Source organism: Podarcis pityusensis, assembly GCF_964106645.2.
Source record: "Podarcis pityusensis genome assembly, chromosome: 4".
Classification (NCBI taxonomy): domain Eukaryota; kingdom Metazoa; phylum Chordata; class Lepidosauria; order Squamata; family Lacertidae; genus Podarcis; species Podarcis pityusensis.
Window position 1 is genome coordinate 6767223 of NC_138027.1, and position 25399 is coordinate 6792621.

At 46.6% G+C, this 25399-nt stretch overlaps 1 protein-coding gene across 1 annotated transcript; it reads left to right on the top strand.

The window, feature by feature from the left end:
* Positions 1–3014: 3014 nt before the first annotated feature.
* On the top strand, positions 3015–25053 carry LOC308476332 (uncharacterized protein). Its single transcript, XM_081003876.1, is given in 6 exon segments — positions 3015–3284; positions 6737–6967; positions 11525–12571; positions 22242–22253; positions 22255–22461; positions 23750–25053. Coding segments are annotated over 6 exon segments (2619 nt in total). The 5' UTR covers positions 3015–3245; the 3' UTR covers positions 24833–25053.
* The last annotated feature ends 346 nt before the right edge of the window (positions 25054–25399 follow it).

Genomic DNA, 25399 nt, shown 5'->3' on the forward strand with positions numbered 1-25399 from the left:
GAAAGTCTGGGTTTTGGTGATATGATCTCTGCTGATGCGTACCCCTTTAGCACCACGCCTCCATCATTGCAAAAGGCGGGGTTTAAAATTCATTTTTATTTATTTAACAATATTTTTATACTGTGTGTGTGTGTGTGTGTGTGTGTGTACACACTATACAGTGGTACCTCGGGTTACATACGCTTCAGGCTACAGACTCTGCTAACCCAGAAATAGTACCTCAGGTTAAGAACTTTGCTTCAGGATGAGACCAGAAATTGTGCGGTGGCAGCACGGGGCCCCATTAGCTAAAGTGGTGCTTCAGGTTAAGAACATTTTCAGGTTAAGAACGGACCTCCGGAACAAATTAAGTACTTAACCCGAGGTACCACTGTATAGGCATATTCTTCAAGCGGTTCCCCGCTCCTGATATATAGAGAGCTGGAAAACTTTTGGGTACCAGACAATTTCATACCGGGGCCATTTTTTTACACACCCTGCCATTCTTCAAGGACTTGAGGAGTGTCCCAAGGGTCCTGGAAAGACTGGGACGAGAACCGAATAGTACTTTGTGCACAGAGTCAGACCATTGGCCTAGTTAGCCTCGGCCCAGTAGACCTGAAAGAGCATCTCCACCCCCATCATCCATCCTGGACACTGAGGTCCAGCTCCAAGGGCCTTCTGGCGGTTCCCTCCCTGCGAGAAGTGAGGTTACAGGGAACCAGGCAGAGGGCCTTCTCAGTGGTGGCACCCGTCCTGTGGAACGCCCTCCCATCAGATGTCAAGGAAATAAACAACTATCAGACTTTTAGAAGACATCTGAAGGCAGCCCTGTTTGGGAAAGCTTTTAATGTTTGATCTTTTATTGTGTTTTTAATATTCTGTTGGGAGCCGCCCAGAGTGGCTGGGGAAACCCAGCCAGATGGGCGGGGTATAAATAAATTATTATTGTTGTTGATGGTTATTGTCTACACTGAATGTCAGTGGCTCTTCAGAGTTTGAGGCAAAGTTCTCTCTCTCAGCCTCATCTGGAGACGCCGGAGATTTAACTCTGAGCCTTCTGGGCCTGCACGGGACTAAATGTTGGAGCCTATGCCAAACCTTTGTGCCAAAATCTTTATACTCAGTTTTGAACTCTTGTGCGAAAATGCTTGCAATCTGCTGCAATTTGTTGTGCTTCTGTTATGTTGGATGAACTCAGCTTGGCTGGGAATGTATTATGTGTCAAACGCTACAAATGTATATCAGTTTTCTACCAGTTTTAACTGTCATGGCTTCCCTCAAAGAGGATGCTAAGATAGGGCTGCAAGCAACTTTGCTGAGCTATTTTTAAACAAACCCCAATTTCGGTGCTGTCCTGGTTTCTACTTTTTTGAAATATGGCGACCCTAGCTAAGAGCTTTCTTTGCTTTTTAAGCTAGCAGTGATGTCAGCATGGGCTGTTTTCCTTGGGTGCCTTTGTCCATTTCACAGTAAGGTCTTATTGTGCTCAGCCAAATTTGAACAAGCCTTCTCAGCAACCTTCTTCCCTCCCTGGTGCAGCCATGAGGAGGAGATTGGAAGTTGACGTTTCCATTTGTCTATTGTTTCCTGTGTTTGAACCTCGAGAAACTGTGGTTGGCCTTAACTGTGCTTTACTGAAACAACCAAACTTCAAAACGTTGTTTATGAAGTTGGCTTGTTTTCCTAAAGCAGTGGCACATTCCCTGTTGCCCACCATCTATGCCTTTGCTTGGTCCAGCTGTATTGCCCAAGTTTCTGGCACCAACGCCAGCCAAATCCCAGGACATTGCACTGTGAGCATGTGGTGAAATAAAAGCGGAAGCTGTTAACGAACAATAGCCTACAGGGAATGTGTTTAAATAAAATGATCTGCTGTCAGTTCCGTTTCCCGCTTCCTTCTTTTTTTCTGGAGGGGTTTTTGCATACATCAAAAACCGTAGCATGCGGAACGCACGCTGTATGGCCCAACGCCATGTGATGAATCTAAAAATCCTTTTCATGCTACCGGTTAGGAGAAAAACTGGTTTCTTCTCTGGGACAGGAGGAGGGGAAAGCATCATGAGGTTTGCGCCCCGCCCCAAAGCCTGCAGGAACAGGCAGGCTAAAAACTCATTTTTGTGGGCATCCCTTGTTTTATTGCATTGTTCAGCTGCCCAACATCAAGATTTCAAACAAACAGTATCTAACACGGCCGTCTTGCTTCACCAAATGGGGTGACAGACATCTTGAGTAGGGATGGTGGAGAATTGAATACAGTCTGTATTTTTAACTGAACTGTGAATGGATTTAAACAGGTATTTTCATATGGATTAAAAAATATATAGAGTGCCACCAGTCACACTGTATAAGAAAGAGATTTTGCAGGCACCCCTGGTTTTGACATTCTTTTTAAATTCTTTTTTTAAATGCTAACAGACCTTTGCAGGTGTTTATTTTGTACTTTGCTTAACCCATCACCTTCTTCTTTTTTGGTAAATTGTGTTTTATGTATTATTACACCACACTAGTATTTTATTATATGGCTGTACAGAAATATTTCCCCCACCCCCGCCATTATTCAAGCCCCCTAGTGATGCAGCAATAAAAGTGTATAACATCTGCAGAGACAAGCAGTATCTGGCGTGGTTTCAAAGGGGATGGGAGACCATGTGTTGAGCTTCCTTCATTGCAGGGGGCTGGACTATATAAATTCAATCAATCAATCAATCAATCAATCAAGGACCATTGGGTTTCTTTACAATTCGATGAAAGCTGTGTCTCTCGGTAAAATGTTAGCTCTCAATTAATTGTTTCTATCCATTAAGAATTCATAAATGGCTCATTTAACATACTCTGACGTTGCCTCTTGCTCATCTGCATGGGGCATAGGGAGAAAGAAAAAGGGTAGACTGACACGCTGCCGCCAGCTTGCGGGTTGACTTTGAATTTCCTTCTGGTTCTTTGCAAAAAGCTGGAGCTGCTCGCCATCATTTTCCATGGACTAAATCTATGGCTTCTGAAAGAGATCCCTCCCCCTGATTGGCCAAGCGGGGAACCGGATCCCAGCAGGCTGGCTGGCAGCCTGTGGAAGCAGCTGCCGAGCATTTATTTATATTTATATTTCTTGTTGCAAGTTGCGCTTAGATGTTGCCAAAGCGGGGCTGTGCGCGCTGGCGAGGAAGCGCGTCTCCTGGTCTCTCTTTCTCTCTCCTCGGCTTGCAGGGTCGGATCCTGCGCCTGCGGATCGCGCTTCCCAAACCCCCAACCCAACCCCCCAACCCCCCATGCTGGGTCTTTATGCACTGCGAGGAATCCGCTGCGCGGTGAGTGATGGATGGATGGGGAAGCGGGCAGCGCAGGGCATGCAATCAGTGCCAGATTTAGGTATAAGCTAAATAAGCTATAGCTTAGGGCCCCACTCTCTTGGCGGCCCCCAAAAAATTAAAGGGGGGAAAAACTGGATGTAGATTTTCAAAATATAAGATTAAAAAGCAAATAAAATAAAAGCTACATACAGCAACAGTGTTTTGTGTTGTGTAGGCTCCTGTGATGTAAGCGATGGACCCCGCCGGCTAGCCTGCTCCCTAAAATATCACTGGTTTCCTCATTTCTATATATAGGGTGCCTACATTCTGCTGTTTATAATTATTAGTAGTTTGCATCCTATATTTATTGTTTCATGTTATAGCAAGTTTCTAGAGACTAGATTACGAGTCTTTGTAAACTGTGTTTCTCAAGGAACTTTTGTTATTGCCAAATGTGTTTGCATCATTAAGTTTGTTATGAATACAAAAATTTTAAGTTGGAGCTTAATAATTACCGTATTTTTTGCTCTATAAGACTCACTTTTTCCCTCCTAAAAAGTAAGGGGAAATGTGTGTGCGTCTTATGGAGCGAATGCAGGCTGCGCAGCTATCCCAGAAGCCAGAACAGCAAGAGGGATTGCTGCTTTCACTGTGCAGCGATCCCTCTTGCTGTTCTGGCTTCTGAGATTCAGAATATTTTTTTTCTTGTTTTCCTCCTCCAAAAACTAGGTGCGTCTTGTGGTCTGGTGCATCTTATAGAGCGAAAAATACGGTATTTCACTGTTAATATAATTATTAATTGTATTGCGCTATTAATATGCTGCTTCTTAATTGTGTTTCAGTTCAACAGTTACGTTGATAAAATACATATTTTGTCATGTGCAAATGTCTTGAGATACCTATTAGGTCCATAAATTACCACATAGCATATATTCAACACAAAAAACAGGGACAATTTGTTGTGAGCAAAGGACAGCTGGACATATAAAGGGCCCAATTACCTTCAGCAGCTTAGGGCCTCATCAAACCTAAATCCAGCCCTGCACACACCCTTTAATGAAGACCTCCAGGAATAGGGGCCCCTACTTAGGGTAGCAGAGGTAGCCGTAAATCCCTCTCCCCGCTGTCAAAGATTCTTGACCATCCCTTATTTTATTTTTTACCACCAAATCTTATGTCCAAGAATTTCATGACTCATTTATGCAGCATGTGAAAAAAGTATTTTCATTTGGCTGTCCTGAATCTCACGCCAATCCACTAGCATTATGAGGAAAAGAGAGAGGGAAATTCTCTCTTTCTAACATATCAGAGCCCTAATCAGTCAGTCCACCTTTGGAGCTGAAATCCTTTGACGACTTTTTAAAATGGCTACCTACTTTTAGAGTGTTAAATTTGGATCTCTACCTCTTATCTATTTGGTGTTTGCACATTTATTAACTATTTCAAAAAAAAATCATTTCCCCCTTCTTTCATCTGCAAATTACCTTCAGCTTGAATACTATTCAGGAAGTTACTTCTACCCACCACATCAAAAATTAAAATTACCTTCAGCTTGAATACTATTAAAAGTAAAATGTTGTACCTGCCAAAGTTCAGAAACAAAAAGCCCCATACAGTACAGGGGTCAGCAAACTTTTTCAGCAGGGGGCTGGTACACTGTCCCTCAGACCTTGTCGGGGGCCGGACTATATTTTTTTGGGGGGGGGGGGGTGAACGAATTCCTATGCCCCACAAATAACCCAGAGATGCATTTTAAATAAAAGGACACTTTCTACTCATGTAAAAACACGCTGATTCCCAGACCGTCCGTGGGCCGGATTTAGAAGGCGATTGGGCCGGATCCGGCCCCCGGGCCTTAGTTTCCCTACCCATGCCATAGACTGTGTGACCATCCTTTATTAGTAATATGCAGAGTCGGGCCCATTTGAATCAATGCACCAAACCAGCCATTCCATTGAAGTCGATGGGTCTGACTGTTTTGAGCACATCTTAGTTAGACATCACCCTTAGTGGAGTAATTCATGGACAGGAATAGCAACTTATTGGTTTTGTTTTTATTTGTTTGTTGCATCAACGCCCTACCTTTCCCTCCAGGGAGATCAAAGTGGTGTTCGGGGTTCTTCTCCACCCCCCCCCCCATTTGATCCTCACAAACAACCCTGTGAGGTAGGCGAGCCTGGAAGGGAATAATGGGTCTGAAATCACCCTGTGAGGTTATTATAAGGAAACTGGGGTTGGCTTTTACAGCCCGACTCCCCATCAAGGTCCGATCCCCGGTCTGAGAACAGAGGCAACCAAAGAACAGAGCTAGCCGTCTTTCAGATGTGTGGTTTATGCGCACATATTATGAACATGCATTTTATTGATGTCACCTGAGAATTCACAGACCAAATGGGGATTTGAACCCTGTCCTAGTCACACTGGCTTAATATTAATTCTATCATATTTTTTAATATTTTAATGTTTATTGGATGGATTTTCCCCCTAAATTGATTTTTGAATTCTGAATTCATTGTTATTCACATTTTATACTGTATTTTATGCTGTTTTTTGTTGCATCAATTAAGTGTTTTAAATTTGTTGTTAGCCGCCCTGAGCCTGGTTTTCTGAACCGGGAAGGGCGGGGTATAAATAAAAAATAATAATAATTATTATTATTATTTAGACTACTTAGAAGTGGGTGGGTGTATATTAAAAACAAATCAATAATTAGGTGTGGTTTTTTTAAAGCCTATTCCCCAAAGGGTAAAATGTGCCCCTCCTCACTTTTTGCATCTTCTCTCTCCAGAAAGAGGGTGGTCTTTCTCCTCTAGTCTCCAGCCCCCTCACTTCCACAAAACAGTGGAAGCTTTAAACTTTGGAGCTGGCTGGTTGTTCCAATGAAGGATCGATAGTTTAGATCATCAGCTCCCAAATCTTTTGGGGCCATTCTCTAGCTTGGTTTCATAAATGCATACACAGTACCTGGTACCCTGCAAAAAACATCATCCAGAATAGCGGTTTGCACGGCCCGCTATGGGAGATAATGGCACGGTGAAATTCAAAACAGTAACAACTAACTGCACATTTATTCAAAATCCAAACTATTTTGTTAAATTAAGTCAAGTTGTAGGGGGACCCCAAGGGAACCCCAAATTATGATATTGTGGACCCCTGGGAGTTACCAAGAAAAGGGAACTTCTAGTAGCCTATCTCTTTAATAAACTGTTAAGAAACTGCTGAGAAAGTATTTCACTTTGGGAAGAGAGGAGCTAAAACACTTATCGCAAGAACACAAGTAGCAGGTTCACACAGGCGCAATACAAAGCACAATAGCCTTTGTAACCGAAATGTATTGATGGAAGCTGTGTCAGCAAATCAACCGGACCGATCTGAAGGTTTCTGCTTCTGCTAGAAGCGCAGGCGCGCTAAAAGGAAATGTAACTAAATAAGTTCTGGCTTTCAAGCTCACTTCTTTCCCCGTCTCCTAGAATATTTCTGCATGCCCAGAAAACATGGCCGAGGCCCAGGCTGGCTCTGGGAAGGTGACTCTTTTCAGCCAGAAAAAACGAGGGGGTCTCACCTATCGCATCCCGGCGCTGCTTTACCTGCCCTCCGAGTCCACCTTCCTGGCGTTTGCAGAGGAGCGCTCATCCCCCCGGGACGAAGATGCTAAGTTCCTGGTGATGAGGCGAGGGCGGAAGGAAGGAACGTCCGTTCAGGTAACGCCAGGAGCAGAAAGCGTAACGCTGCTATTCTTTCATTGCACGTTTCTTTACTTTCTTACTATATACAAGAAATGTAAGGCTGTCGTCACGCAGCAGTTCATGGGCCTGCCAACTCCAGCGTGACAGCAGGGTGGCAGGCAGCTCAGGTAAGTTGTTTAATGAAGGTGGGGAGGTGCTCTGCGCACTATGTCTAATGGGGGGAAATGCTCTCTGAAGCAAGTCCCCCAGCTGGGAAGGGAGGCTTCCCGTTGCCTAACTGAGAGATCCCTGCCCCCTCCTGCTTGCACGCAAGCTCTGATAGGCAGCGTGAAGCCTCCCTTCACAGCTTAGTTGCTGGGGTCAGGGAAGGCGGAGGCAGCCCGGAAGCTGCAACTTAGAGCCCCTGCACAACCATCATATGGGGACTTCCCAGCAGCTCCTGAAGCCAGCCAGAGCCAACTGCTCCTGGCTGCTAAGACATTCCGGGGATGGAATTTGTCTGGGGACTTATTCGCAAATCCGGGGACTGTCCCCGGGAAACTGGGATGTCTGGTAACCCTACTGGGGAGGCCAATTTTGGATCCACACGTCCTTCCACAGTGGGGACATAGGTTTCCGAGCGGGAGTTGATCATGGTGTGGATTTGCCAAGCGTGCCTTCCTCTTAGCACGTTTCTCCTTTGCGTCCTGAGTTCGAGCGTCTTCAAAGCCAATGACACCTTTAGTAAAAGCTGCTCTCCGATTGCAGTGGTTGCAGGCCAGTGTTTCCCAATTTTCTGTGCTTATGTTGCATTTTATATATATATATAGATTTCCCCTGAGAGTGCCTTTAAAGCTCTTTTGTTGTATTTCGCTTTCTTTTCAGAAAGTGCTTTGTCCCAAATTACATTATGCCATTGTGTACAACCCTGTATTTATAATAATGATATGCACACATGGAACTAGATTTTTAAAAAATCTACGGTCTTTGCTAATAACAATTTACAAACAGTCGTCCCTTGGATCTCAAATGCCTTGGCTCCTGAACAAATCGGCTCCCAAACGATCAAAACCCAATAGTGAGTGTTCCGGTTTTCGAAGCATTTTCGGAAGTCGACCATCCGGCGCGGCTTCTGATTGGCTACAGGAGCTTCCTGCAGCCAATCGGAAGTCGCGTTTTGGTTTCCGAAGATTTTGGAATTCAAAAGGACTTCTGGAACAGATTCTGTTCGACTTCCAAGGTAACGACTGTACAAGGAAATTCAGACAAAACCTAAATTCAGATAAATTTGACTGGATTTGAGGCTGCAACAATCGGATCAAGTAATTCAAGTAATTGTCCCGTTTGGGTCCCTGACTTCATGAGCAACAGATATATGACATAGATTCTTCCACGTGTGGCTATGAAGAGTCTGTTCCATATGCCTTCTGCCCACATTTTTAAAAAAGGAATGGAAAGATAGGGTTAACAGCTTGCCAGTCAGGCTGAGCGACTGACAGCTGTTCCAGTCTGTGTATATTTTTGCCGCTGACTCAATAAGTAACTTGAAGCCTTGCTGGGAACTTGCCCTGGTAACACTGGGGGTTTGGGTTTGAGTCCCGGTATATGATAGCGGAAGCAAGCAGGCACTCCTACAAGAAAAAGGGCAAATTTGCTAATCCTGCATCACTTTTCCAGGGATCAAGTCTGAGATTGTTTTTAAAAAAACAATATCCAGGCAATGCCTCTAAGCTCTGTCCTCTCCAAATCCAAGCCACCGAAATGCTTTCCTTCTGGAAAGTTTCATTTTCTTCAACTGTATTAATTTACAAAGCCCTGAACAATTTCGGTCTAGGATACCGCAGGGATCACCAGAACCCTGATATCTCAGCTCGATCACTGGGATCATTTGCAGGAGCATTGTTCGTCATTCCCCGAGACAGAGAGGCTCATCTGACAGCAGCAATAAACCTAGCTTTTAGTGTCAAATGTCCCAGTCCTGTGGAACTCTCTGCCACTGGAGATTCTGGTCACCAGTGATGGGACAGACAGGAGGCGGATTTAGTGACGCAATCCCCCCTTTAAAAAAAGCTCAAAAGCCTTGGGAAATCCCCCTCCAAAAAAGCTCAACAACTCTGTGCCATCTCCCCCATTTTCTAAAATTTGAGTCCCCCCAAATAGGGGGCATCTTATACATGGGGGCGTCTTATAGATGGAAAAGTACGCAGGGCTGTCTTAAGTATATGCGGCGCCAGGTTGCCCAGTCCCAGGCACTTCCACCGACGGGCGGGCTCTTCCCCAGACTCAACTCTTGGGCCCCAGACTCTCGGCCTGGTGCCCTTGAGAGCCCAGCGCCCGGGTGCCCCACCCATCTAGCGCCTATGGGGAAGACAGCCCCGAAAGTACAGTATATAGGAATAGGTTGAGGTCTGAGTGTTGGGTAGTGCTGCCCTCTTTGAACACACAGCCTGCGGGGAGTTCGAGAAGGGAGTGGAATTTAAACCTCTATTTAAAGCCACCCGAAAATAGATGGTGTGCTCACTCCAACGGCGCTTGACTCCCAAATTAAAAACCACAAAGCCTTTTTCGAGCGCTGGGATGCCACTTGGGTCCTCAGCAAAAAGTGTGATTATCCTCAGACAAGGATGTCCATTGTTAAATTTGGAACATATTTAAATCACCTATTATCCATTCATTGTAAAATTACAAGTACTTTTAAAACCCTGCTAATGTATTAACCTGTGTACTCTGCTCCTGTATATATGCAATAAGCATCTTCCATTCTTCATTGAATTTGTTGTCGTCTCTTCCCCTTAATTTCATTGTCAGTTTTGCCATTTATATAATAATAATATTAATAATAATAATAATAATTTATTATTTATACCCCACCCATCTGGTTGAGTTTCCCCAGCCACTCTGAGTGGCTCCCAATCAAGTGTTAAAAACAATACAGCATTAAATATTAAAAACTTCCCTAAACATTTCAAAATACTCCATTAATTTAACTTGCCAATCTTCTTTAGCTGGGACACCTTCTTCTTTCCAATATTGTGCTAATACTGTCCGTGCAGCCATAGCTGCATACATAAATAGATTTTTTTGTGATTTTGGTAAGTCCACTCCTGGGCCGAGCGGGAATTTGCACCCCGGCCTCCCTGGTTCCTAGTACAACACTCTAACCACTGCACCACAGCGAAGAGAGGGAAATATCTGGGCTTACTCTCTAACTCAGGGGTTGTCAACCTGGTCTCTGTCAGGAGCTCATCCTACACTCGAGTAGGACCCTGGCAGAGACACATGCCCGACTGGCATGTTCTCTCCCTCCTGGTCGATTGTTCGGGAGCTTCGAAAGCTTTCTTCAACCCAAACATCACCGCGACCGATGCCAACCGACACCGGCACACTTAGGGATCCACAGAGTTTGTGCATCATGCGTAACAGACCTCAGCAACTCAGCATTTTGGCTAATCTACTTTATTTACATATATACCTGAAGGAGCGTCTCCACCTCCATCGTTCTGCCCGGACACTGAGGTCCAGTGCCGAGGGCCTTAATGGCGGTTCCCTCACTGCGAGAAGCCAGGTTATAGGGAACCAGGCAGAGGGCCTTCTCGGTAGTGGCGCCCGTCCTGTGGAATGCCCTCCCACCAGATGTCAAAGAGAAAAACAACTACCAAACTTTTAGAAGACATCTGAAGGCAGCCCTCTTTAGGGAAGCTTTTAATGTTTAATAAGTTATTGTATTTTAGTGTTTTGTTGGAAGCCGCCCAGAGTGGCTGGGGAAACCCAGCCAGATGGGCGGGGTATAAATAATATATTATTGTTGTTGGTGGTGGTGTTGTTGTTATTAACACACACAGAGCACTGCAACATGGCTCCCTCTCTCTCTAGCATCGGATAGAGAAAGAACAAAGGACAATAGTCCCACTTCACGCAACGCAGTAACACAAATATCCTGTCTCCATCACTTCCCACTCTGTGGAGTCAAAACACATACCGTCATGTGAAAGACAACAGTCCCATGACTGCAATCATGGAGCAGGAATTCTAACAGTCCCTACCACCCACTAGTGGGCGTTTCAGGATTCTAGGTGGGCGGTAGGGGGTTCTACGGCACAAGCCGAATCCTCATTCCATCGAGCACTGGTGGGCGGTAAGGAAATTTTACCATCAAGAAAGATGCATTAGTGGACAGTAGGTATTAAAAGCTTGACTATGCTCTAAGGGACGCGGGTGGCGCTGTGGGTTAAACCACAAAGCCTAGGACTTGCCGATCAGAAGGTCGGCAGTTCGAATCCCCGCAACGGGGTGAGCTCCCGTTGCTCGGTCCCTGCTCCTGCCCACCTAGCAGTTCGAAAGCACGTCAAGTGCAAGTAGATAAATAGGTACCGCTCTGGCGGGAAGGTAAACGGCGTTTCCGTGCGCTGCTCTGGTTCGCCAGAAGCAGCGTAGTCATGCTGGCCACATGACCCGGAAGCTGTACGCCGGCTTCCTCGGCCCATAGAGCAAGATGAGTGCCGCAACCCCAGAGTCGTCCGCGACTGGACCTAACGCTCAGGGGTCCCTTTACCTTTACCCGTGCTCTAACTCATCCTCTGCTTTGTATTTCAGTGGGGTCCTCAGGAACCTCTGGAGACAGCTGTGCTGCCCAACCACCGCACCATGAACCCCTGCCCCGTGTTCGAGAGGAAGAGCGGCACCCTTTTCCTCTTCTTCATCTGTGTGGAGAAGTACATCACGGAACGGCACCAGATCAGCACGGGGAGGAACGCCGCCAGGCTCTGCTACGTCTCCAGCCAAGATGGCGGCCGCACCTGGAGCCAGGCGACTGACCTGACCGAGGCGGTCATTGGCGGAGAGCTGACCAATTGGGCCACATTTGCCGTCGGCCCGGGCCACGGCGTCCAGCTCCGCTCCGGGCGCCTGGTGATCCCGGCGTACGCTTATTACATCCACAAGCGCTTGTTTGGGCACCCTCTGGAGTGCTGGATCAAGCCCCACTGCCTCACTTTCTACAGCGACGACGGCGGGCAGAGCTGGTCGCGCAGCCCGCTCCTCGAGGCCTTGCTGACCTCCGAGTGCCAGGTGGCCGAGCTGTCGTGCCCGGACGACAGCCGGGTCCTCTACTGCAACGCCCGCAGCCTCCACAACTACCGGGTCGGGGCGCTGTGCACCGACAACGGCCACCAGTTTGTCAGCCCCTCCCTGTGCGAGGAGTTGTGCGAGTCTCCCCACGGGTGCCAGGGCAGCGTGGTGAGCTTCTCCCCTCAGCTGGAGCCGTTGGATCTGGGCCGGAAGAAAGACGGGGCCAAGTCGTCGGGTCTCGATCCCTCCTCGGCCCCCCTCAAGGGCGCCCGGTCGTGGCTGATCTTCTCCCACCCCACAAAAAGGCACAAGCGCGTGGATCTGGGCATCTACCTCAACACCTCTCCGTTGGAGAAGGGCTGCTGGAAAACTCCGTGGGTGCTGAACAAAGGGCCCAGCGGGTATTCGGACCTGGCCGTGTGTGAGGAGGGCGAGTCGGTGATGTTTGGGTGTCTGTTTGAGTGTGGGGTGTCCTGCGAGTGTGAGGAGATCGCCTTCCAACTGTTCACGGGTGTCGAGCTCCTGAGGAACGTGAGGGAAAGCTGCTGTGGTCCCTCTACTCCCTTGGAAGCATAGGTGCTCAGGGACGTTTAGCACCCCAGGACAGAAAATGTGGGTGCCCTCGCTTGCCTCTCCCGCCAGGCTCTCCTATGTCTCCGCCATAGTATTATACCGTGCAGGCTTTGGAAAACGCCCGTCGTTTTGGGATGACGATAAACAGGCCCTCGCTTCTGCCTCCTTGAAAGTAGCTAAACAAAAAAGAATTACAGTGGTACCTTGGTTCTCAAACTTAACCCGTTCCAAAACCAAAGCGTTCCAAAACCAAGGCGTGCTTCCCCATAGAAAGTAATGCAAAAGGGATTAATCCGTTCCAGACTTTTAAAAACAACCCCTAAAACAGCAATTTAACATGAATTTTACTATCTAACAAGACCATTGATCTATAAAATGAAATCAATAATCAACATACTGTACTATAAAATAAATAAGATGGTATTGTAGATGATATAAAAAAAAAAATTCTTACCTGCAATGATGATAGTCATTGTTTGGATGGGGGATTTTTATACATTTCCACAGTCACACAATCAATGTAGCTGAACTGGGTTCCACACAGTCACAAAAACAAATTAACCAAAAAAGCCTCAAAAACGCAAAACAAATAGCAAAAACAAAAGCGCCAAACTTAATCCTTTCCGGATGTCCATTTGACTTCCGAAATGTTCGAAAACCAAGGTGCACCTTCTGATTGGTGCAGGCATCCCAGAAACAATAGCCAACAGATGTTCGGCTTCCGAAAAACGTCTGAAAACCGGAAAACTTACTTCCCGGTTTTCGGCGTTTGAGAACCAAGGTACCACTGTACTGCATCATCTGCGTAATTATATTGATAAATCGAAAGGGGCGGTCTACAATTCAAGGTTGTTGTGATTTCTTTCTTTCATTTTTACCTCGGGACTCTCTTTCACCATCGCTGACGGCTGCCTCCTGTTGGTCACAAGATACGTCTTGCCCTTCCATGTCCTGGGGCCTAAAATGATATATAAACAGAACTCCATTGTTCAGAATCGGCTTATTGCTGCCTTTGCTGCCTTCTACTTCTGTACACGAAAGGAGGAACTTTTCAAAGTTCAAAAACGGATGGGCAATGCCATACCCTCTGGGATTTTTGGCACCAGAATGGGCACTCATCATTTTTTTGCTTGAGCACTTGCGCGAAAGCATAAGAGCAAAAGACGCTCGCTAAAATGGGACGGTTGAGGGCTATGCAAGCTTAGATGCTGGCGATTTCTCTCACGCACCCCCTGACATTTCCCATAGGTCTTATCCTGGCTCCAGCTCCCGCATCCTTGTTTCCAGATGCAGGGCCCCACAGTCTGAACACCATAATATTTCATACTAGGGCCATCTTTAACCAGGACTCCCATTTATTTTCTCAAATATCAAACTTGGACGTCTGTAATTTTGGAAAAGATCAGAGTTGCCCCAAAAGCAAGGAAGTGCTTGTACTGATGTGCTAGTGGGGGGTTCTTAAATATGCAGAAATGTATATGTTATAGTTTTTTTAAAAGAAACATATTAAGCCCTTGAGCTTCCAGGTTCTGTGGGGTGTTAAAGGCCCAGAGACACAGATCTAGAGCAGGTCATCTCATTGTCCCTCCTGGTCTGCCCCGCAGAGGACCTTAACTTCCATGAATAACCATAGTTTAGAGGTCCCGGGCCCTAAGGAAGCCAGACTATCCTCCACCAGGGCCAGGGCCTTCTCAGTGATGGCTCCGACCTGGTGGGATGCTCTATCCCAGGAGACCAGGGCCCTGCAGGATTTAACCTCCTTCCGTTGGGCCTGTAAGACAGAGCTATACCGCCTGGCTTTCAATTTGAACTTAGCCTGATCTTTTTATTCCCCTTCCTCCCCCCCCTCCCCTTTTTATGAAGATTACCCGCTCTGGGATCCCACAGCTAATTCTCGTCTGGTCTCCTCACTGGCCCAATTAGGACTAATTTAGCCAGCTAGCCCTGGTGATCATCTAATGCTTATTGGATGGATTTCCCCCCTAAATTGATTTTTGAATTCTGAATTTATTGTTATTCATGTTTTATACTGTATTTTATGCTGTTTTTTTTTTGTTGCATCAATTAAGTGTTTTAAATTTGTTGTTAGCCGCCCTGAGCCCGGTTTTCCGAACCGGGAAGGGCGGGGTATAAATAAAAAAATATTATTATTATTATTTATTATAGAGAAGGGACTTATGGGTTCGCAGCAAATGACAAAGCCAGGAGTTTCAGCATCTTCTGTTAGCTTTGCGGTGGGGGCACCATGTGCTTCTCCCCAACTACGCTGAAACCCTGAGTTTATAGACTTCCCCTCACTTCTGCCCAAGAAGGGTGCAGAAAGTGAAGAAATTGGGAGGATGCCTAAAGAATGGAGCCCAAGTCTGTAGTTCAGGGAGACGATGAATGAGGGTGGTTGCCTCATTGCAAAACAAACCAAAATTACAGCCAGCACGACTGTGCAAAATAGAGATGTCTTGAGCCTGTTAGGACGGATGCATAAAATGTCCACAACAGCTCTCTGTCTCACACACAAATTTCCGTGCCTTCTAAAGAAAGGAGCTGCTTTTGAAATAAGTCTGTCTCATTCCCAGATGTGTGTTTTTTGGTTATTTGAGTATCCTGTTCCCTGACTCCTGCAAGATGTCGCTCAGTTTGGGCCCAGTGGTTCATTTTCCTATGGCAACAAGATGGTGGCCTTTCATGGCTTTCTGATTTGTCTTGATCAACAGTGCTAGAAAACAGAAAATATTATTATTATTATTATTATTATTATTATTATTAGCATCACAGTCGTACCTTGGATCTCAAACGCCTTGCGAGTCGAACGTTTTGGCTTCTGAACGCCGTAAACCCAGAAGTGAGTGTTTCAGTTTGCGGACGTTCTTTGGAACCCGAATGTCCGACATGGCTTCCGATTGGATGTAGGAGCTTCTTGCAGCCAATCAGAAACCACACCTTGGTTTCTGAATGTTTTGGAAGTCAACTGGACTTCCGGAACAGATTCCGTTCAACTTCTGAGGTACCACTGTATTATTATTATTATTTTATTATTATTATTACCACCACCATCATTTTACTGATATTTACATTTACTTACCTACAGTATTTTTTATATATATACATTTTTATTGGGGGTTTTTTACATATCATTTCCAACATTCATTTAACATAACTTCTTATCTTATACAATATTTTAGACGTCCGTCTAACCACCTCTGACGATTTTCCGTTCTTTATCACTTATTCTGCATTTCTTAATTTCTCTATTACTCTTAATTGCCATTAACTAATAATTCTCTTCATGGTCTGGACCCCCAGAGTGGCTTACGGAGATCTGTAGTTAACACAGATCCCGTCTTCAGGCTTGCATTCTGAAAGGCACGACACACAAGGAAAAGAGGGTGGGAATGGAGGAGGAATGAAAAAGAGTAAACTCTAGCACCAGTTCTTAAAGTTACATATCACATGTGCCGGCCTACAGGTTGGCTGGCACCATGTTGGCCAAAGGCTTGTGGCTTGTGAGTTCTGTCCCTCTTATTTGTGGGGGATAGCGTGATCCTACTCAATTCTGCTTAGTGTAGCAACATCTTGTATTGCATGCTGTTCCTGCCTCTGGCTCCGCGTGGCACTGTATGAAGTCCTGGCACACGTGCTGGCGATAACTTCGGATAACTGCTCTGCCCATGCTCCACCTCAGATCTCTCCCGCTTCCTGTTGCAGTTCATCTCCTTAAAAAACAACAACACTACTTCCCGTATCTGGAAATCTAGCTCATCAGGGGAGATAGCCTGTACTAAACCTCTTTCTTTGGCCCACGTAAGACCAGTCTGGATAGTTGGCCTTGGTGAAGATTGGACGTTTTCATCCCCCAAAAGCTTTTGATTTGAGTTTCTACTGAAATGAGGCTGCATTTGTGTTTTAATCTTGTTTTTCAGTTGTATTTGAATCAATTGTTTTATACCTGGTGTTAGCCGCCCTGAGCCCGGTCTTGGCTGGGGAGGGCAGGGTATAAATAAAATTATTTATTATTATTATTATTATTATTTATTTATTTATTTATTTATTTATTTATTTATATTATTAATTTATTTATTATTATTATTATTTATATAAATTTATTATTATTGTTACATGAAGGGATGGGCAGATCAGATCAGACGCCTTCTGATTTCCATCCATTTTGCCTTATATGTTTATTCAAGAGTTCAGTTCTGTTTCTGTTCTGATGTGCAGTTTGTTTTTTAAAAAAATACATCTTTATGAAAAGGCATATTTCAGTGTGCATTAAAACATGTACTTTTAAATAGCTTTTATGCTAAAATAGATTTACACACACATACATATACAAACAAGAAATAGACAATAACTGCATTGCAAAAAGTCAGAGAAGTATATGTAACCCGATGTTTACTGCTGAATTGGAACAAACACAGACATCGGCAGGCTTTCCCAGGGAAAGAGATGGAACAAAATGAAAAGCTCTCAGAACTCTGCCTAAAAATTGTGGGGCAACTGGAAGTGTGAATGAACCCTGAATCTCTCAGTTCAGGGAAGGAATGTATGCCTAGTTTGATAAAAGAATTGCATGCTTTATTATAGGAATGAGCCTTGTTCAAACCAATGAAGGTGGAGACACAAAGATTGATGCCTGCTTTTCGTTCTCAGCAGGTGAGAGATACAAAGATGTCTCCTCTCTCAAAGGATGAAGAAGTAGTAAAGAATGAGCTCAGAAAGCCTAAGAGCAGGGTAGGCAAACTAAGGTCTGGGGGCTGGATCCGGCCCAATTGCCTTCTACGATACGATACGATAATACGATACGATAATCTTTCTTGTCATTGTCCCATACAGAACAACAAAATTGAAAATCTACACCAGGCATTCAGAAACTAACAAGCCAGCTATCCCAGCCTGGTTAGCCCCCTAAAAACTCTGATACCCCGTTTTTAAATACGGTACAATATACTCCCGTAGATACTACCTTACACTGCGTTTAAAACCAAAATCGCATTTGGATAGAAACTGTTTCTCAGGCGGCTAGTCCTAGTCTTTATAACCCTGGACCTTCTTCCAGAAGGCAGAAGCTGGAAGAGATCATTTCCGGGCTGCGCACTATCCTGCGCTATCTCTGCAGCTTTCTTATGGCACCTGGAAGCGTAGATTTGATCCAAGGTGGGAAGAGTGTGCCCAATTATTCTCTCCGCAGTCTTTACAACCCTAAATCTGGCCCGCAGACGATTCAGGAAACAGCATGTTTTTACCTGAATAGAATGTGTCCTTTTATTTAAAATGCACCTCTGGGTTATTTGTGGGGCAAAGGAATTTGTTCATTCCCCCCCAAAAAAATATAGTCCGGCCCCCCGCAAGGTCTGAGGGACAGTGGACCAGCCCCCTGCTGAAAAAGTTTGCTGACCCCTGCCTAAGGGCATCAGAAAGAAAGTTAGCACAAGCTAGGTCAGATGGCAGCCTAGGAAACTTGATGGTCACCCTCCTTACCTGCTTCCCTCCCCCCGCAAAACCCATCAGCCTTAAAACAAGCAGAATCGCACCCCAGCATTTCCAGCGTAACCCTGTATATTATAAGCTGCCAGCTCATAATATACGAGTGCGGCTGTTAACACACAAAGGATGGTTGCATTCTGAGCAGTGCCGGATTTACATATAAGCTAAACAAGCTATAGCTTAGGGCTGCCCACTCTCCTGGGGGCCCCTAAAAAAAGGGGGGGGGGAAACTAGATGTACATTTCCAAAATATAAGATAAAAAAAATTTAAATAAAACCTATACGAAGCAACAGTGTTTTGTGTTGTGTAGGCTCCTATGATGTAAGTCATGGGTCCCGCCTGCTAGCCTGCTCCCTAAAATATCACTGGTTTGCTCCTTTAGGTGGCTTTAGATACCTATGAGGTCCATAAATTACCATATAGCAGGGGTCAGCAAACTCTTTTCAGCAGAGGGCTGGTCCACTGTCCCTCAGACCTTATGGTGGGCGGACTATATTTTGAAAAAAAAATATGTACAAATTCCTATGCCCCACAAATAACCCAGAGATGCATTTTAAATAAAAGGACACATTCTACTCATGTAAAAACATGCTGATTCCCGGACCGTCCGCGGGCCGGATTGAGAAGGCAATTGGGCCAGATCTGGCCCCTGGGCCTTAGTTTGCCGACCCCTGACATATAGCCTATATTCAACACCAAAAACAGCTACAATTTGTTGTTGACAAAGGACAGCTGGATATATAAAGGGCCCCATTACCTTCAGCAGCTTAGGGCCTCATCAAACCTAAATCCGGCTGTGATTCTGAGCTACATAATAGTTTGGGTGGGTGGGTTTATTTGTTCCTTTTTAAATGGAAAAAAAATAAAGAAAGAAATAAGAAACAAGACTGAACGAGATCCCAGAAGGAAAAGCTATGTGCAGCGTCAGTGCAGATGTGGAACACGAGGACAGCATAAATATTGTCATGGTTTTAAAAAATTATTCTACTTACCTGGGAAGAGAACAGACCACGGTAGTTGAAGGAGCACATTTGGTTGAAGCAAAATGGTCGATTCCCTTGCCGCCTACCATGGTAAGAATAATTTTTTAAAATGTCATATACAGTGGTACCTCGGGTTAAGTACTTAATTTGTTCCGGAGGTTTGTTCTTAACCTGAAGCACCACTTTAGCTAATGGGGCCTCCCGCTGCTGCTGTGCCACCGGAACACGATTTCTGTTCTCATCCTGAAGCAAAGTTCTTAACCCGAGGTACTATTTCTGGGTTAGCGGAGTATGTAACCTGAAGCGTATGTAACCCGAGGTACCACTGTACAGTATACTCTTTGCTTCCGCGTAGCTTTGTTTGGAGCAATAAATCTGTTTATTCTTTTAACGCATGAGCATCAAAAAATCCTTGTAAGCATTACTTCTGCCTAGTATTATCACTTTAAAAAACAACAGTGCCTTTGCTAACAGCTTGATGTACATAAATTGAGCAGGAGCTAAAGTAATGTTAGGCTATTGTCAACGGGAGGCGGGTGGCAGAGGCAAAGGCAAAGTTAGCAAAGGCCCGCGAGCGTTTCCCACGGGCAAACCTTCCCACGGGTCTGCGTTCTGAATGGCGCAGGAGGGATGCTGTGGGATGTCTCTCTCTGGGATGCTGAGTGATGCTCAGTGGGCGTGGCTAAAGGAGGGGCGGTGCTTCGGAGGAGGAGGAAATCCTGATCTGGCCCTGCGCCCTATCCAGGGAGCTGATCCTGCGCACCGATCCTCTCCCGGCGCCGCTGCTTGTATCCCTTTCACCTGCGCAGTTGGAAAAGCCTTTGCACGGTGAGTGATGCAGCAAGGACGTTGCAGGAAAATCCCAGGGAGAGAAAACCCATAATTATCCTCCCCCCCCCCGCAAAAAAAATAGGGGAAGCTCCATGAAAGGATGGGAGGGGACAGTGTGATGCATTTAAAGGGGTAAAATATAAACTAGGGAATATATCTCTTTTATGGGGGTGGGGATATAAACCCCCCCGCCCTAGATGGAAGCGTCTCCCGCAGCCCCACTTATTTTTGCAGAAGTTTGCCCAGGGAGGAAGATCGATCTCAGTCCCCTGGAAGAGACCTCCTCGCATCAGGATTTTTTTTTTATTTTTTTTTTAAGGGGAGGAGGGAAGGATGAGTGCTGGAAATCCAAAGAGAGTCGTGTTTTTGCCCCCCCCCCCCCCGTTTCCTGCAAAAAAAGGATGTGATGCAATCTCAGGTGTACCGCTTAGGAACGTTGCAATATTTGCAATGCATTATTTTTTTTTAAGGAAAAAGGCATTTTTCTCGCCGCTTTTCGGAGAAAGCGCTTGAGGATTTCAGCAGCCGAGTTCCTGTTTTCAAAACGCTTCTGCCAGTGACGGGAGGGGGTGGTGGAAACCCAGTCCTTTAGACAGAAGAGGCGGCTTCTGCCTAGAGCCAAAGAGGTAGAGATTTAGGACAAGGATCTCCCCACAACTTAAATGATAATAATAATAATAATAGCAGCTGGTGAGCTTGCAACTTGGATAAAGCATCGCCCAAACTTGCTGTTTTGTCTCCTGGGAGAAATCTTGCAAGAGTTTGATTCCTGGAAATGTTCCTTACCGTGGAAATAATGATCAGGGATGCCATTTTAACTGGGGAAGTAGGAGTGCCATATGTCAAACTTCAGGCTTTTGTCTAAAGAGAGCTCAACAACTTTCAGGTTTTTCTGGTTTTTACTTTGAAATGTGGCAACCCAGTAGAAAATTAAAAAGTCATTCCCCAATACCAAGGTACTGATCCTGCCCCAAAACACACACACACACACACACACACACACACACACTGTCGCGAATTCTCTGCTGCGCTTTAACAGAAATGATCAGAGTTCCAGGTTCTTCAGTGCAGTGCAGTATATTTATTGTGAGCTATATATATATACAAATACAGTGGATGTTCAGGTTGTGAACGTGATCCGTGTGGGATGCATGTTCACAACCTGCAGCGTTCGCAACCCGCGTCTGTGCACGGGTGCAATAATAGATGAAACATTGCTGGTTGAATGGCCCCCTGTCAGGAATTCTTTAACTGTGATTCCTGCTGCTGCCAGTCCGTGTTGACAGTATTGAGCTTAGGTGGAGCAATAGTCTGAGACTCTATAAAGCAGCTTATGCATGTAAGGCTTGCAGTTTGGCTAAAGAGGGCTTCCTATAGATCAGTACAGGGTCAGGTTTAAGATGCTGGTTTTGACCTTTAAAGCCCTATGCGGTCTAGGATCCGCGTACCTACGGGACCACCTCTCCTGGTATGCCCCTTAAGGTCCACAAATAACAACACTTTTGAGGTCCCAAGTTGCAATGTGGTTAGATTGGTCTCAACCAGGTCCAGGGCCTTTTCAGTACTGGCCCCGACTTGGTGGAACGCTCTGTCACAAGAGACCAGGGCCCTGTGGGACTTGACATCTTTCCGCAGGGCCTGCAAGACAGGAGCTGTTCCGCCTGGCCTTTGGCTTGGACTCAGTCTGACCCTTACGTTTCCCTCCCCTTATGGTTTTGATGAGGCTGCATTTTAAATTGCATTTTAACCTGTATTCTAAATTGTTCCCGCCCCCTATTATGTTTTTACTGTAATTTTACTGTTGTTAGCCGCCCTGAGCCCAGCTCTGGCCGGGGAGGGTGGGGTATAAATAAAATTTACTTTTATTATTATTATTATTATTATTATTATTATTATTTATTTCTGGTGATAACTAGCCTACTGGTCACCTTTAGCAAGCAGGAATCTTTTGCTAGTGACCAAGATTTGAAGCTTTTGTAAACTGGACGTGATTGGGTGGTGGGGTCTGTTTGGTTTGTTTTCTTCCCAGGTTGTCAATTAACTACTGGTTGCTCAGTACATGTCGGCAGGCAGATTTGCAACCCGGACTGGTTCCGGCCAGAAGTGTGAAATTTCTCCAGGTCGGAGTCCTGGAGGCAAAATGTCCCTTACAGGGTGCAAATCCAGGATTTGTATACTTATGGGAATCAAGGAAGACAGTGGATTCTGAGTGCGACTTAGCTTTTAGTTCCACCTGGTGAGGAATATGGGCTGGTGGTAGGAGGATCTTGGCACCTGGTCAGGTTTATAAAGGAAGATAGGACCTTTCAGGTGATGCAACAAACTAATTGGATTCTTCATCTCCCTCCTTCCCTCCTCCCCAAATACTTCTGCATGCCCAGAAAATAATGGCCGAGGCTCAGGCTGCCTCTGGGAAGGTGGTTCTTTTCAGCCAGACAAAACAAGGGGGTCTCACCTACCGCATCCCGGCACTGCTTTACCTGCCCTCTGAGTCCACCTTCCTGGCGTTTGCAGAGGAGCGCTCATCCCCCCGGGACGAAGATGCTAAGTTCCTGGTGATGAGGCGAGGGCGGAAGGAAGGAACGTCCGTTCAGGTAACGCCAGGAGCAGAAAGCGTAACGCTGCTATTCTTCATTGCACGTTTCTTTACTTTCTTACTATATACAATAAATGTAAGGCTGTTGTCACGCAGCAGTTCATGGTCCTGCCAATATGCGGCCACACCAACTCCAGCGTGACAGCAGGGTGGCAGGCAGCTCAGGTAAGCTGTTTAATGAAGGCGGGGAGGTGCTTTGCACACTATGTATGGGGGGGAATGCTTTCTGAAGCAACTCCCCCCATCTCCTTTAGAAGTGGGTGGGGCTTGGGGCGATGCCAAGTAGCTGGTGATGAGGCAAGGGCGGAAGGAAGGAATGTATGTCAAGCTAAGACCAAAGGTGACACTACAACTAATCCAGAATGTGGCAGCTAGACTGGTGACTGGGGATGGCCGCCAACACCACATAACACTGGTCTTGAAAGACCTACATTGGCTCCCAGTACGTTTCCGAGCACAGTTCAAAGTGTTGGTGTTGACATTTAAAGCCCTGAACAGCCTTGGTCCAGTATACCTGAAGGAGCGTCTCCACCCCCATTGTTCTGCCCAGACGCTAAGGTCCAGCTCCGAGGGCCTTCTGGCAGTTCCCTCACTGCGAGAAGCAAAGCTACAGGGAACCAGGCAGAGGGCCTTCTTGGTAGTGGCGCCCGCCCTGTGGAACACCCGCCCGTCAGATGTCAAAGAGATAAACAACTACCTGAAAACATCTGAAGGCAGCTCTGTTCAAGGAAGTTTTTAATGTGTGACATTTTGATGTAATCTTTCTTGGAAGCCTCCCAGAGTGGCTGGGGAGGCCCAGCCAGATGGGCGGGGTACAAATAATAAATTATTATTATTATTATTAATGGTCAGGGGTCCCTTTACCTTTTATACATTTGAATCCGCTAACTTACATCTTGTGATCCGCCCTGAGATCTGCAGACGAAGGAAGGTATGCAGATTTAATTAATGGTAACGATTCCAAGTCGGATGTCAAGTGTGCAGAGACGTCACCCCGAGAGCAAACCCTTTTGTCCCGTCTCTGTTTCAGACCTAGTGTGGTGTAGTGGTTAAGAGCAGTAGACTCGTAATCTGGTGAACCGGGTTCGCGTCTCCGCTCCTCCACATGCAGCTGCTGGGTGACCTTGGGCCAGTCACACTTCTCTGAAGTCTCTCAGCCCCACTCACCTCACAGAGTGTTTATTGTGGGGGAGGAAGGGAAAGGAGAATGTGAGCTGCTTTGAGACTCCTTCGGGTAATGATAAAGCGGGATATCAAATCCAAACTCTTCTTCTTCTTCTCTCCAGTGGGGTCCTCAGGAGCCCCTGCCGATGGCCACCCTCCCCAAATACCGCACCATGAACCCCTGCCCGGTTCACGAGGAGAAGAGCGGAGCCACTTACCTGTTCTTCATCTGCGTTCTGGACCACGTCACAGCCCGGCGGCAGATTGCGACGGGGAGGAACGCTGCCAAGCTCTGCTACGTCTCCAGCCAAGATGGCGGCCGCACCTGGAGCCGGGCGGTGGACTTAACCAGGCAGATGTTTGGAGGCGACCGGAGGAAGTGGGCCACTTTTGCCGTCGGGCCGGGCCACGGTGTGCAGCTCGGCTCTGGGCGCCTGGCGGTCCCGGCGTACGCGTACCGCACCCGCAAACGTTGCTTTTGCTTCTGCCCGCTCTGCTGCGTGGCTCCCTATTGCTTCGCTTTGCTCAGTGACGACGGAGGGCGCAGTTGGGCGCGGGGCCGGCTCCTCGAGGACTTGCGAGCCACCGAGTGCCAGATGGCCGAGATCAACCGCCAGGACGGAAGCCGCTTGCTGTACGTCAACGCCCGGCATTCGGGCTGGAGCCGCTGCCGCGCTGAGGCCTTCAGCGCCGATAACGGAGGCCATTTCCAGAAGTCCTTTCTTTGCAAGCAGCTGCCTGAGCCGCCCCACGGGTGCCAGGGCAGTGTGGTGAGTTTCTCCCCGGCGCCGAAACCCTCGGATCGTGGCCTAGAGGAAGGCGCAGGCGAATCGGCATGTCTGCTGAGTGTCGATTCCTCCTCGGCCCCTCGCAAGAGGAGCGCCAAGTCGTGGCTGGTCTTCTCCCACCCCACAAACAGCCACAAGCGTTTGGATCTGGGCATCTACCTCAACACCTCTCCGTTGGAGAAGGGCTGCTGGAAAACTCCGTGGGTGCTGAACAAAGGGCCCAGTGGGTATTCGGACCTGGCCGTGTGCCAGGAGGAGGGCAAGCCGGTGCTGTTTGGGTGCCTGTTTGAATGCGGGGCGGCAACTGCGTGCGAAGAAATTGCCTTTCAGCTTTTCAGCGACGTTGAGCTTCTGAAGAACCTAAGCCCTGGGAATCGTAGAATCGCAGAGCAGTCAGGGACCCCGAGGGTCATCTAGTCCAACCCCCTGCAATGCAGGAATCTCAACTAGACCATCCATGACAGATGGCCGTCCAACCTCTGCTTGAAAACCTCCAAGGAAGAAGAGTCCACCACCCTCTAGAGATGGCACCAGCCAGCAGCACCAACAGCCAGGGACGATGGGAGTTGTAGTTCAGCTTCACTGGGGAAACCCAGCCAGATGGGTGGGGTATAAATAAATTGTTATTATTATTATTATTAATAATTTGGAGTGCCCCAATCTAAGGGAAGGGTGTTCATGCCTTCAGAGGCCCTTTGACCTTTAAACGGCCCTGCTGATTTCTCCATAACTTCATGGGTTTTGCACATCTTGAGTGATTTTTGGACTCAGTTGGATGAAGAAGCCTTGGAACAGAACAGTCACCACTTCTGAATAGTGTCTTGAATCATAGGACCAGGTGCGCAGCCTGGGAGTCATTCTGGACTCACAGCTGTCTATGGAGGCGCAGGTCAATTCTGTGTCCAGGGCAGCTGTTTTACCAGCTCCATCTGGTACGCAGGATGAGACCCTCTCTGCCCGCAGACTGTCTCACCATAGTGGTCC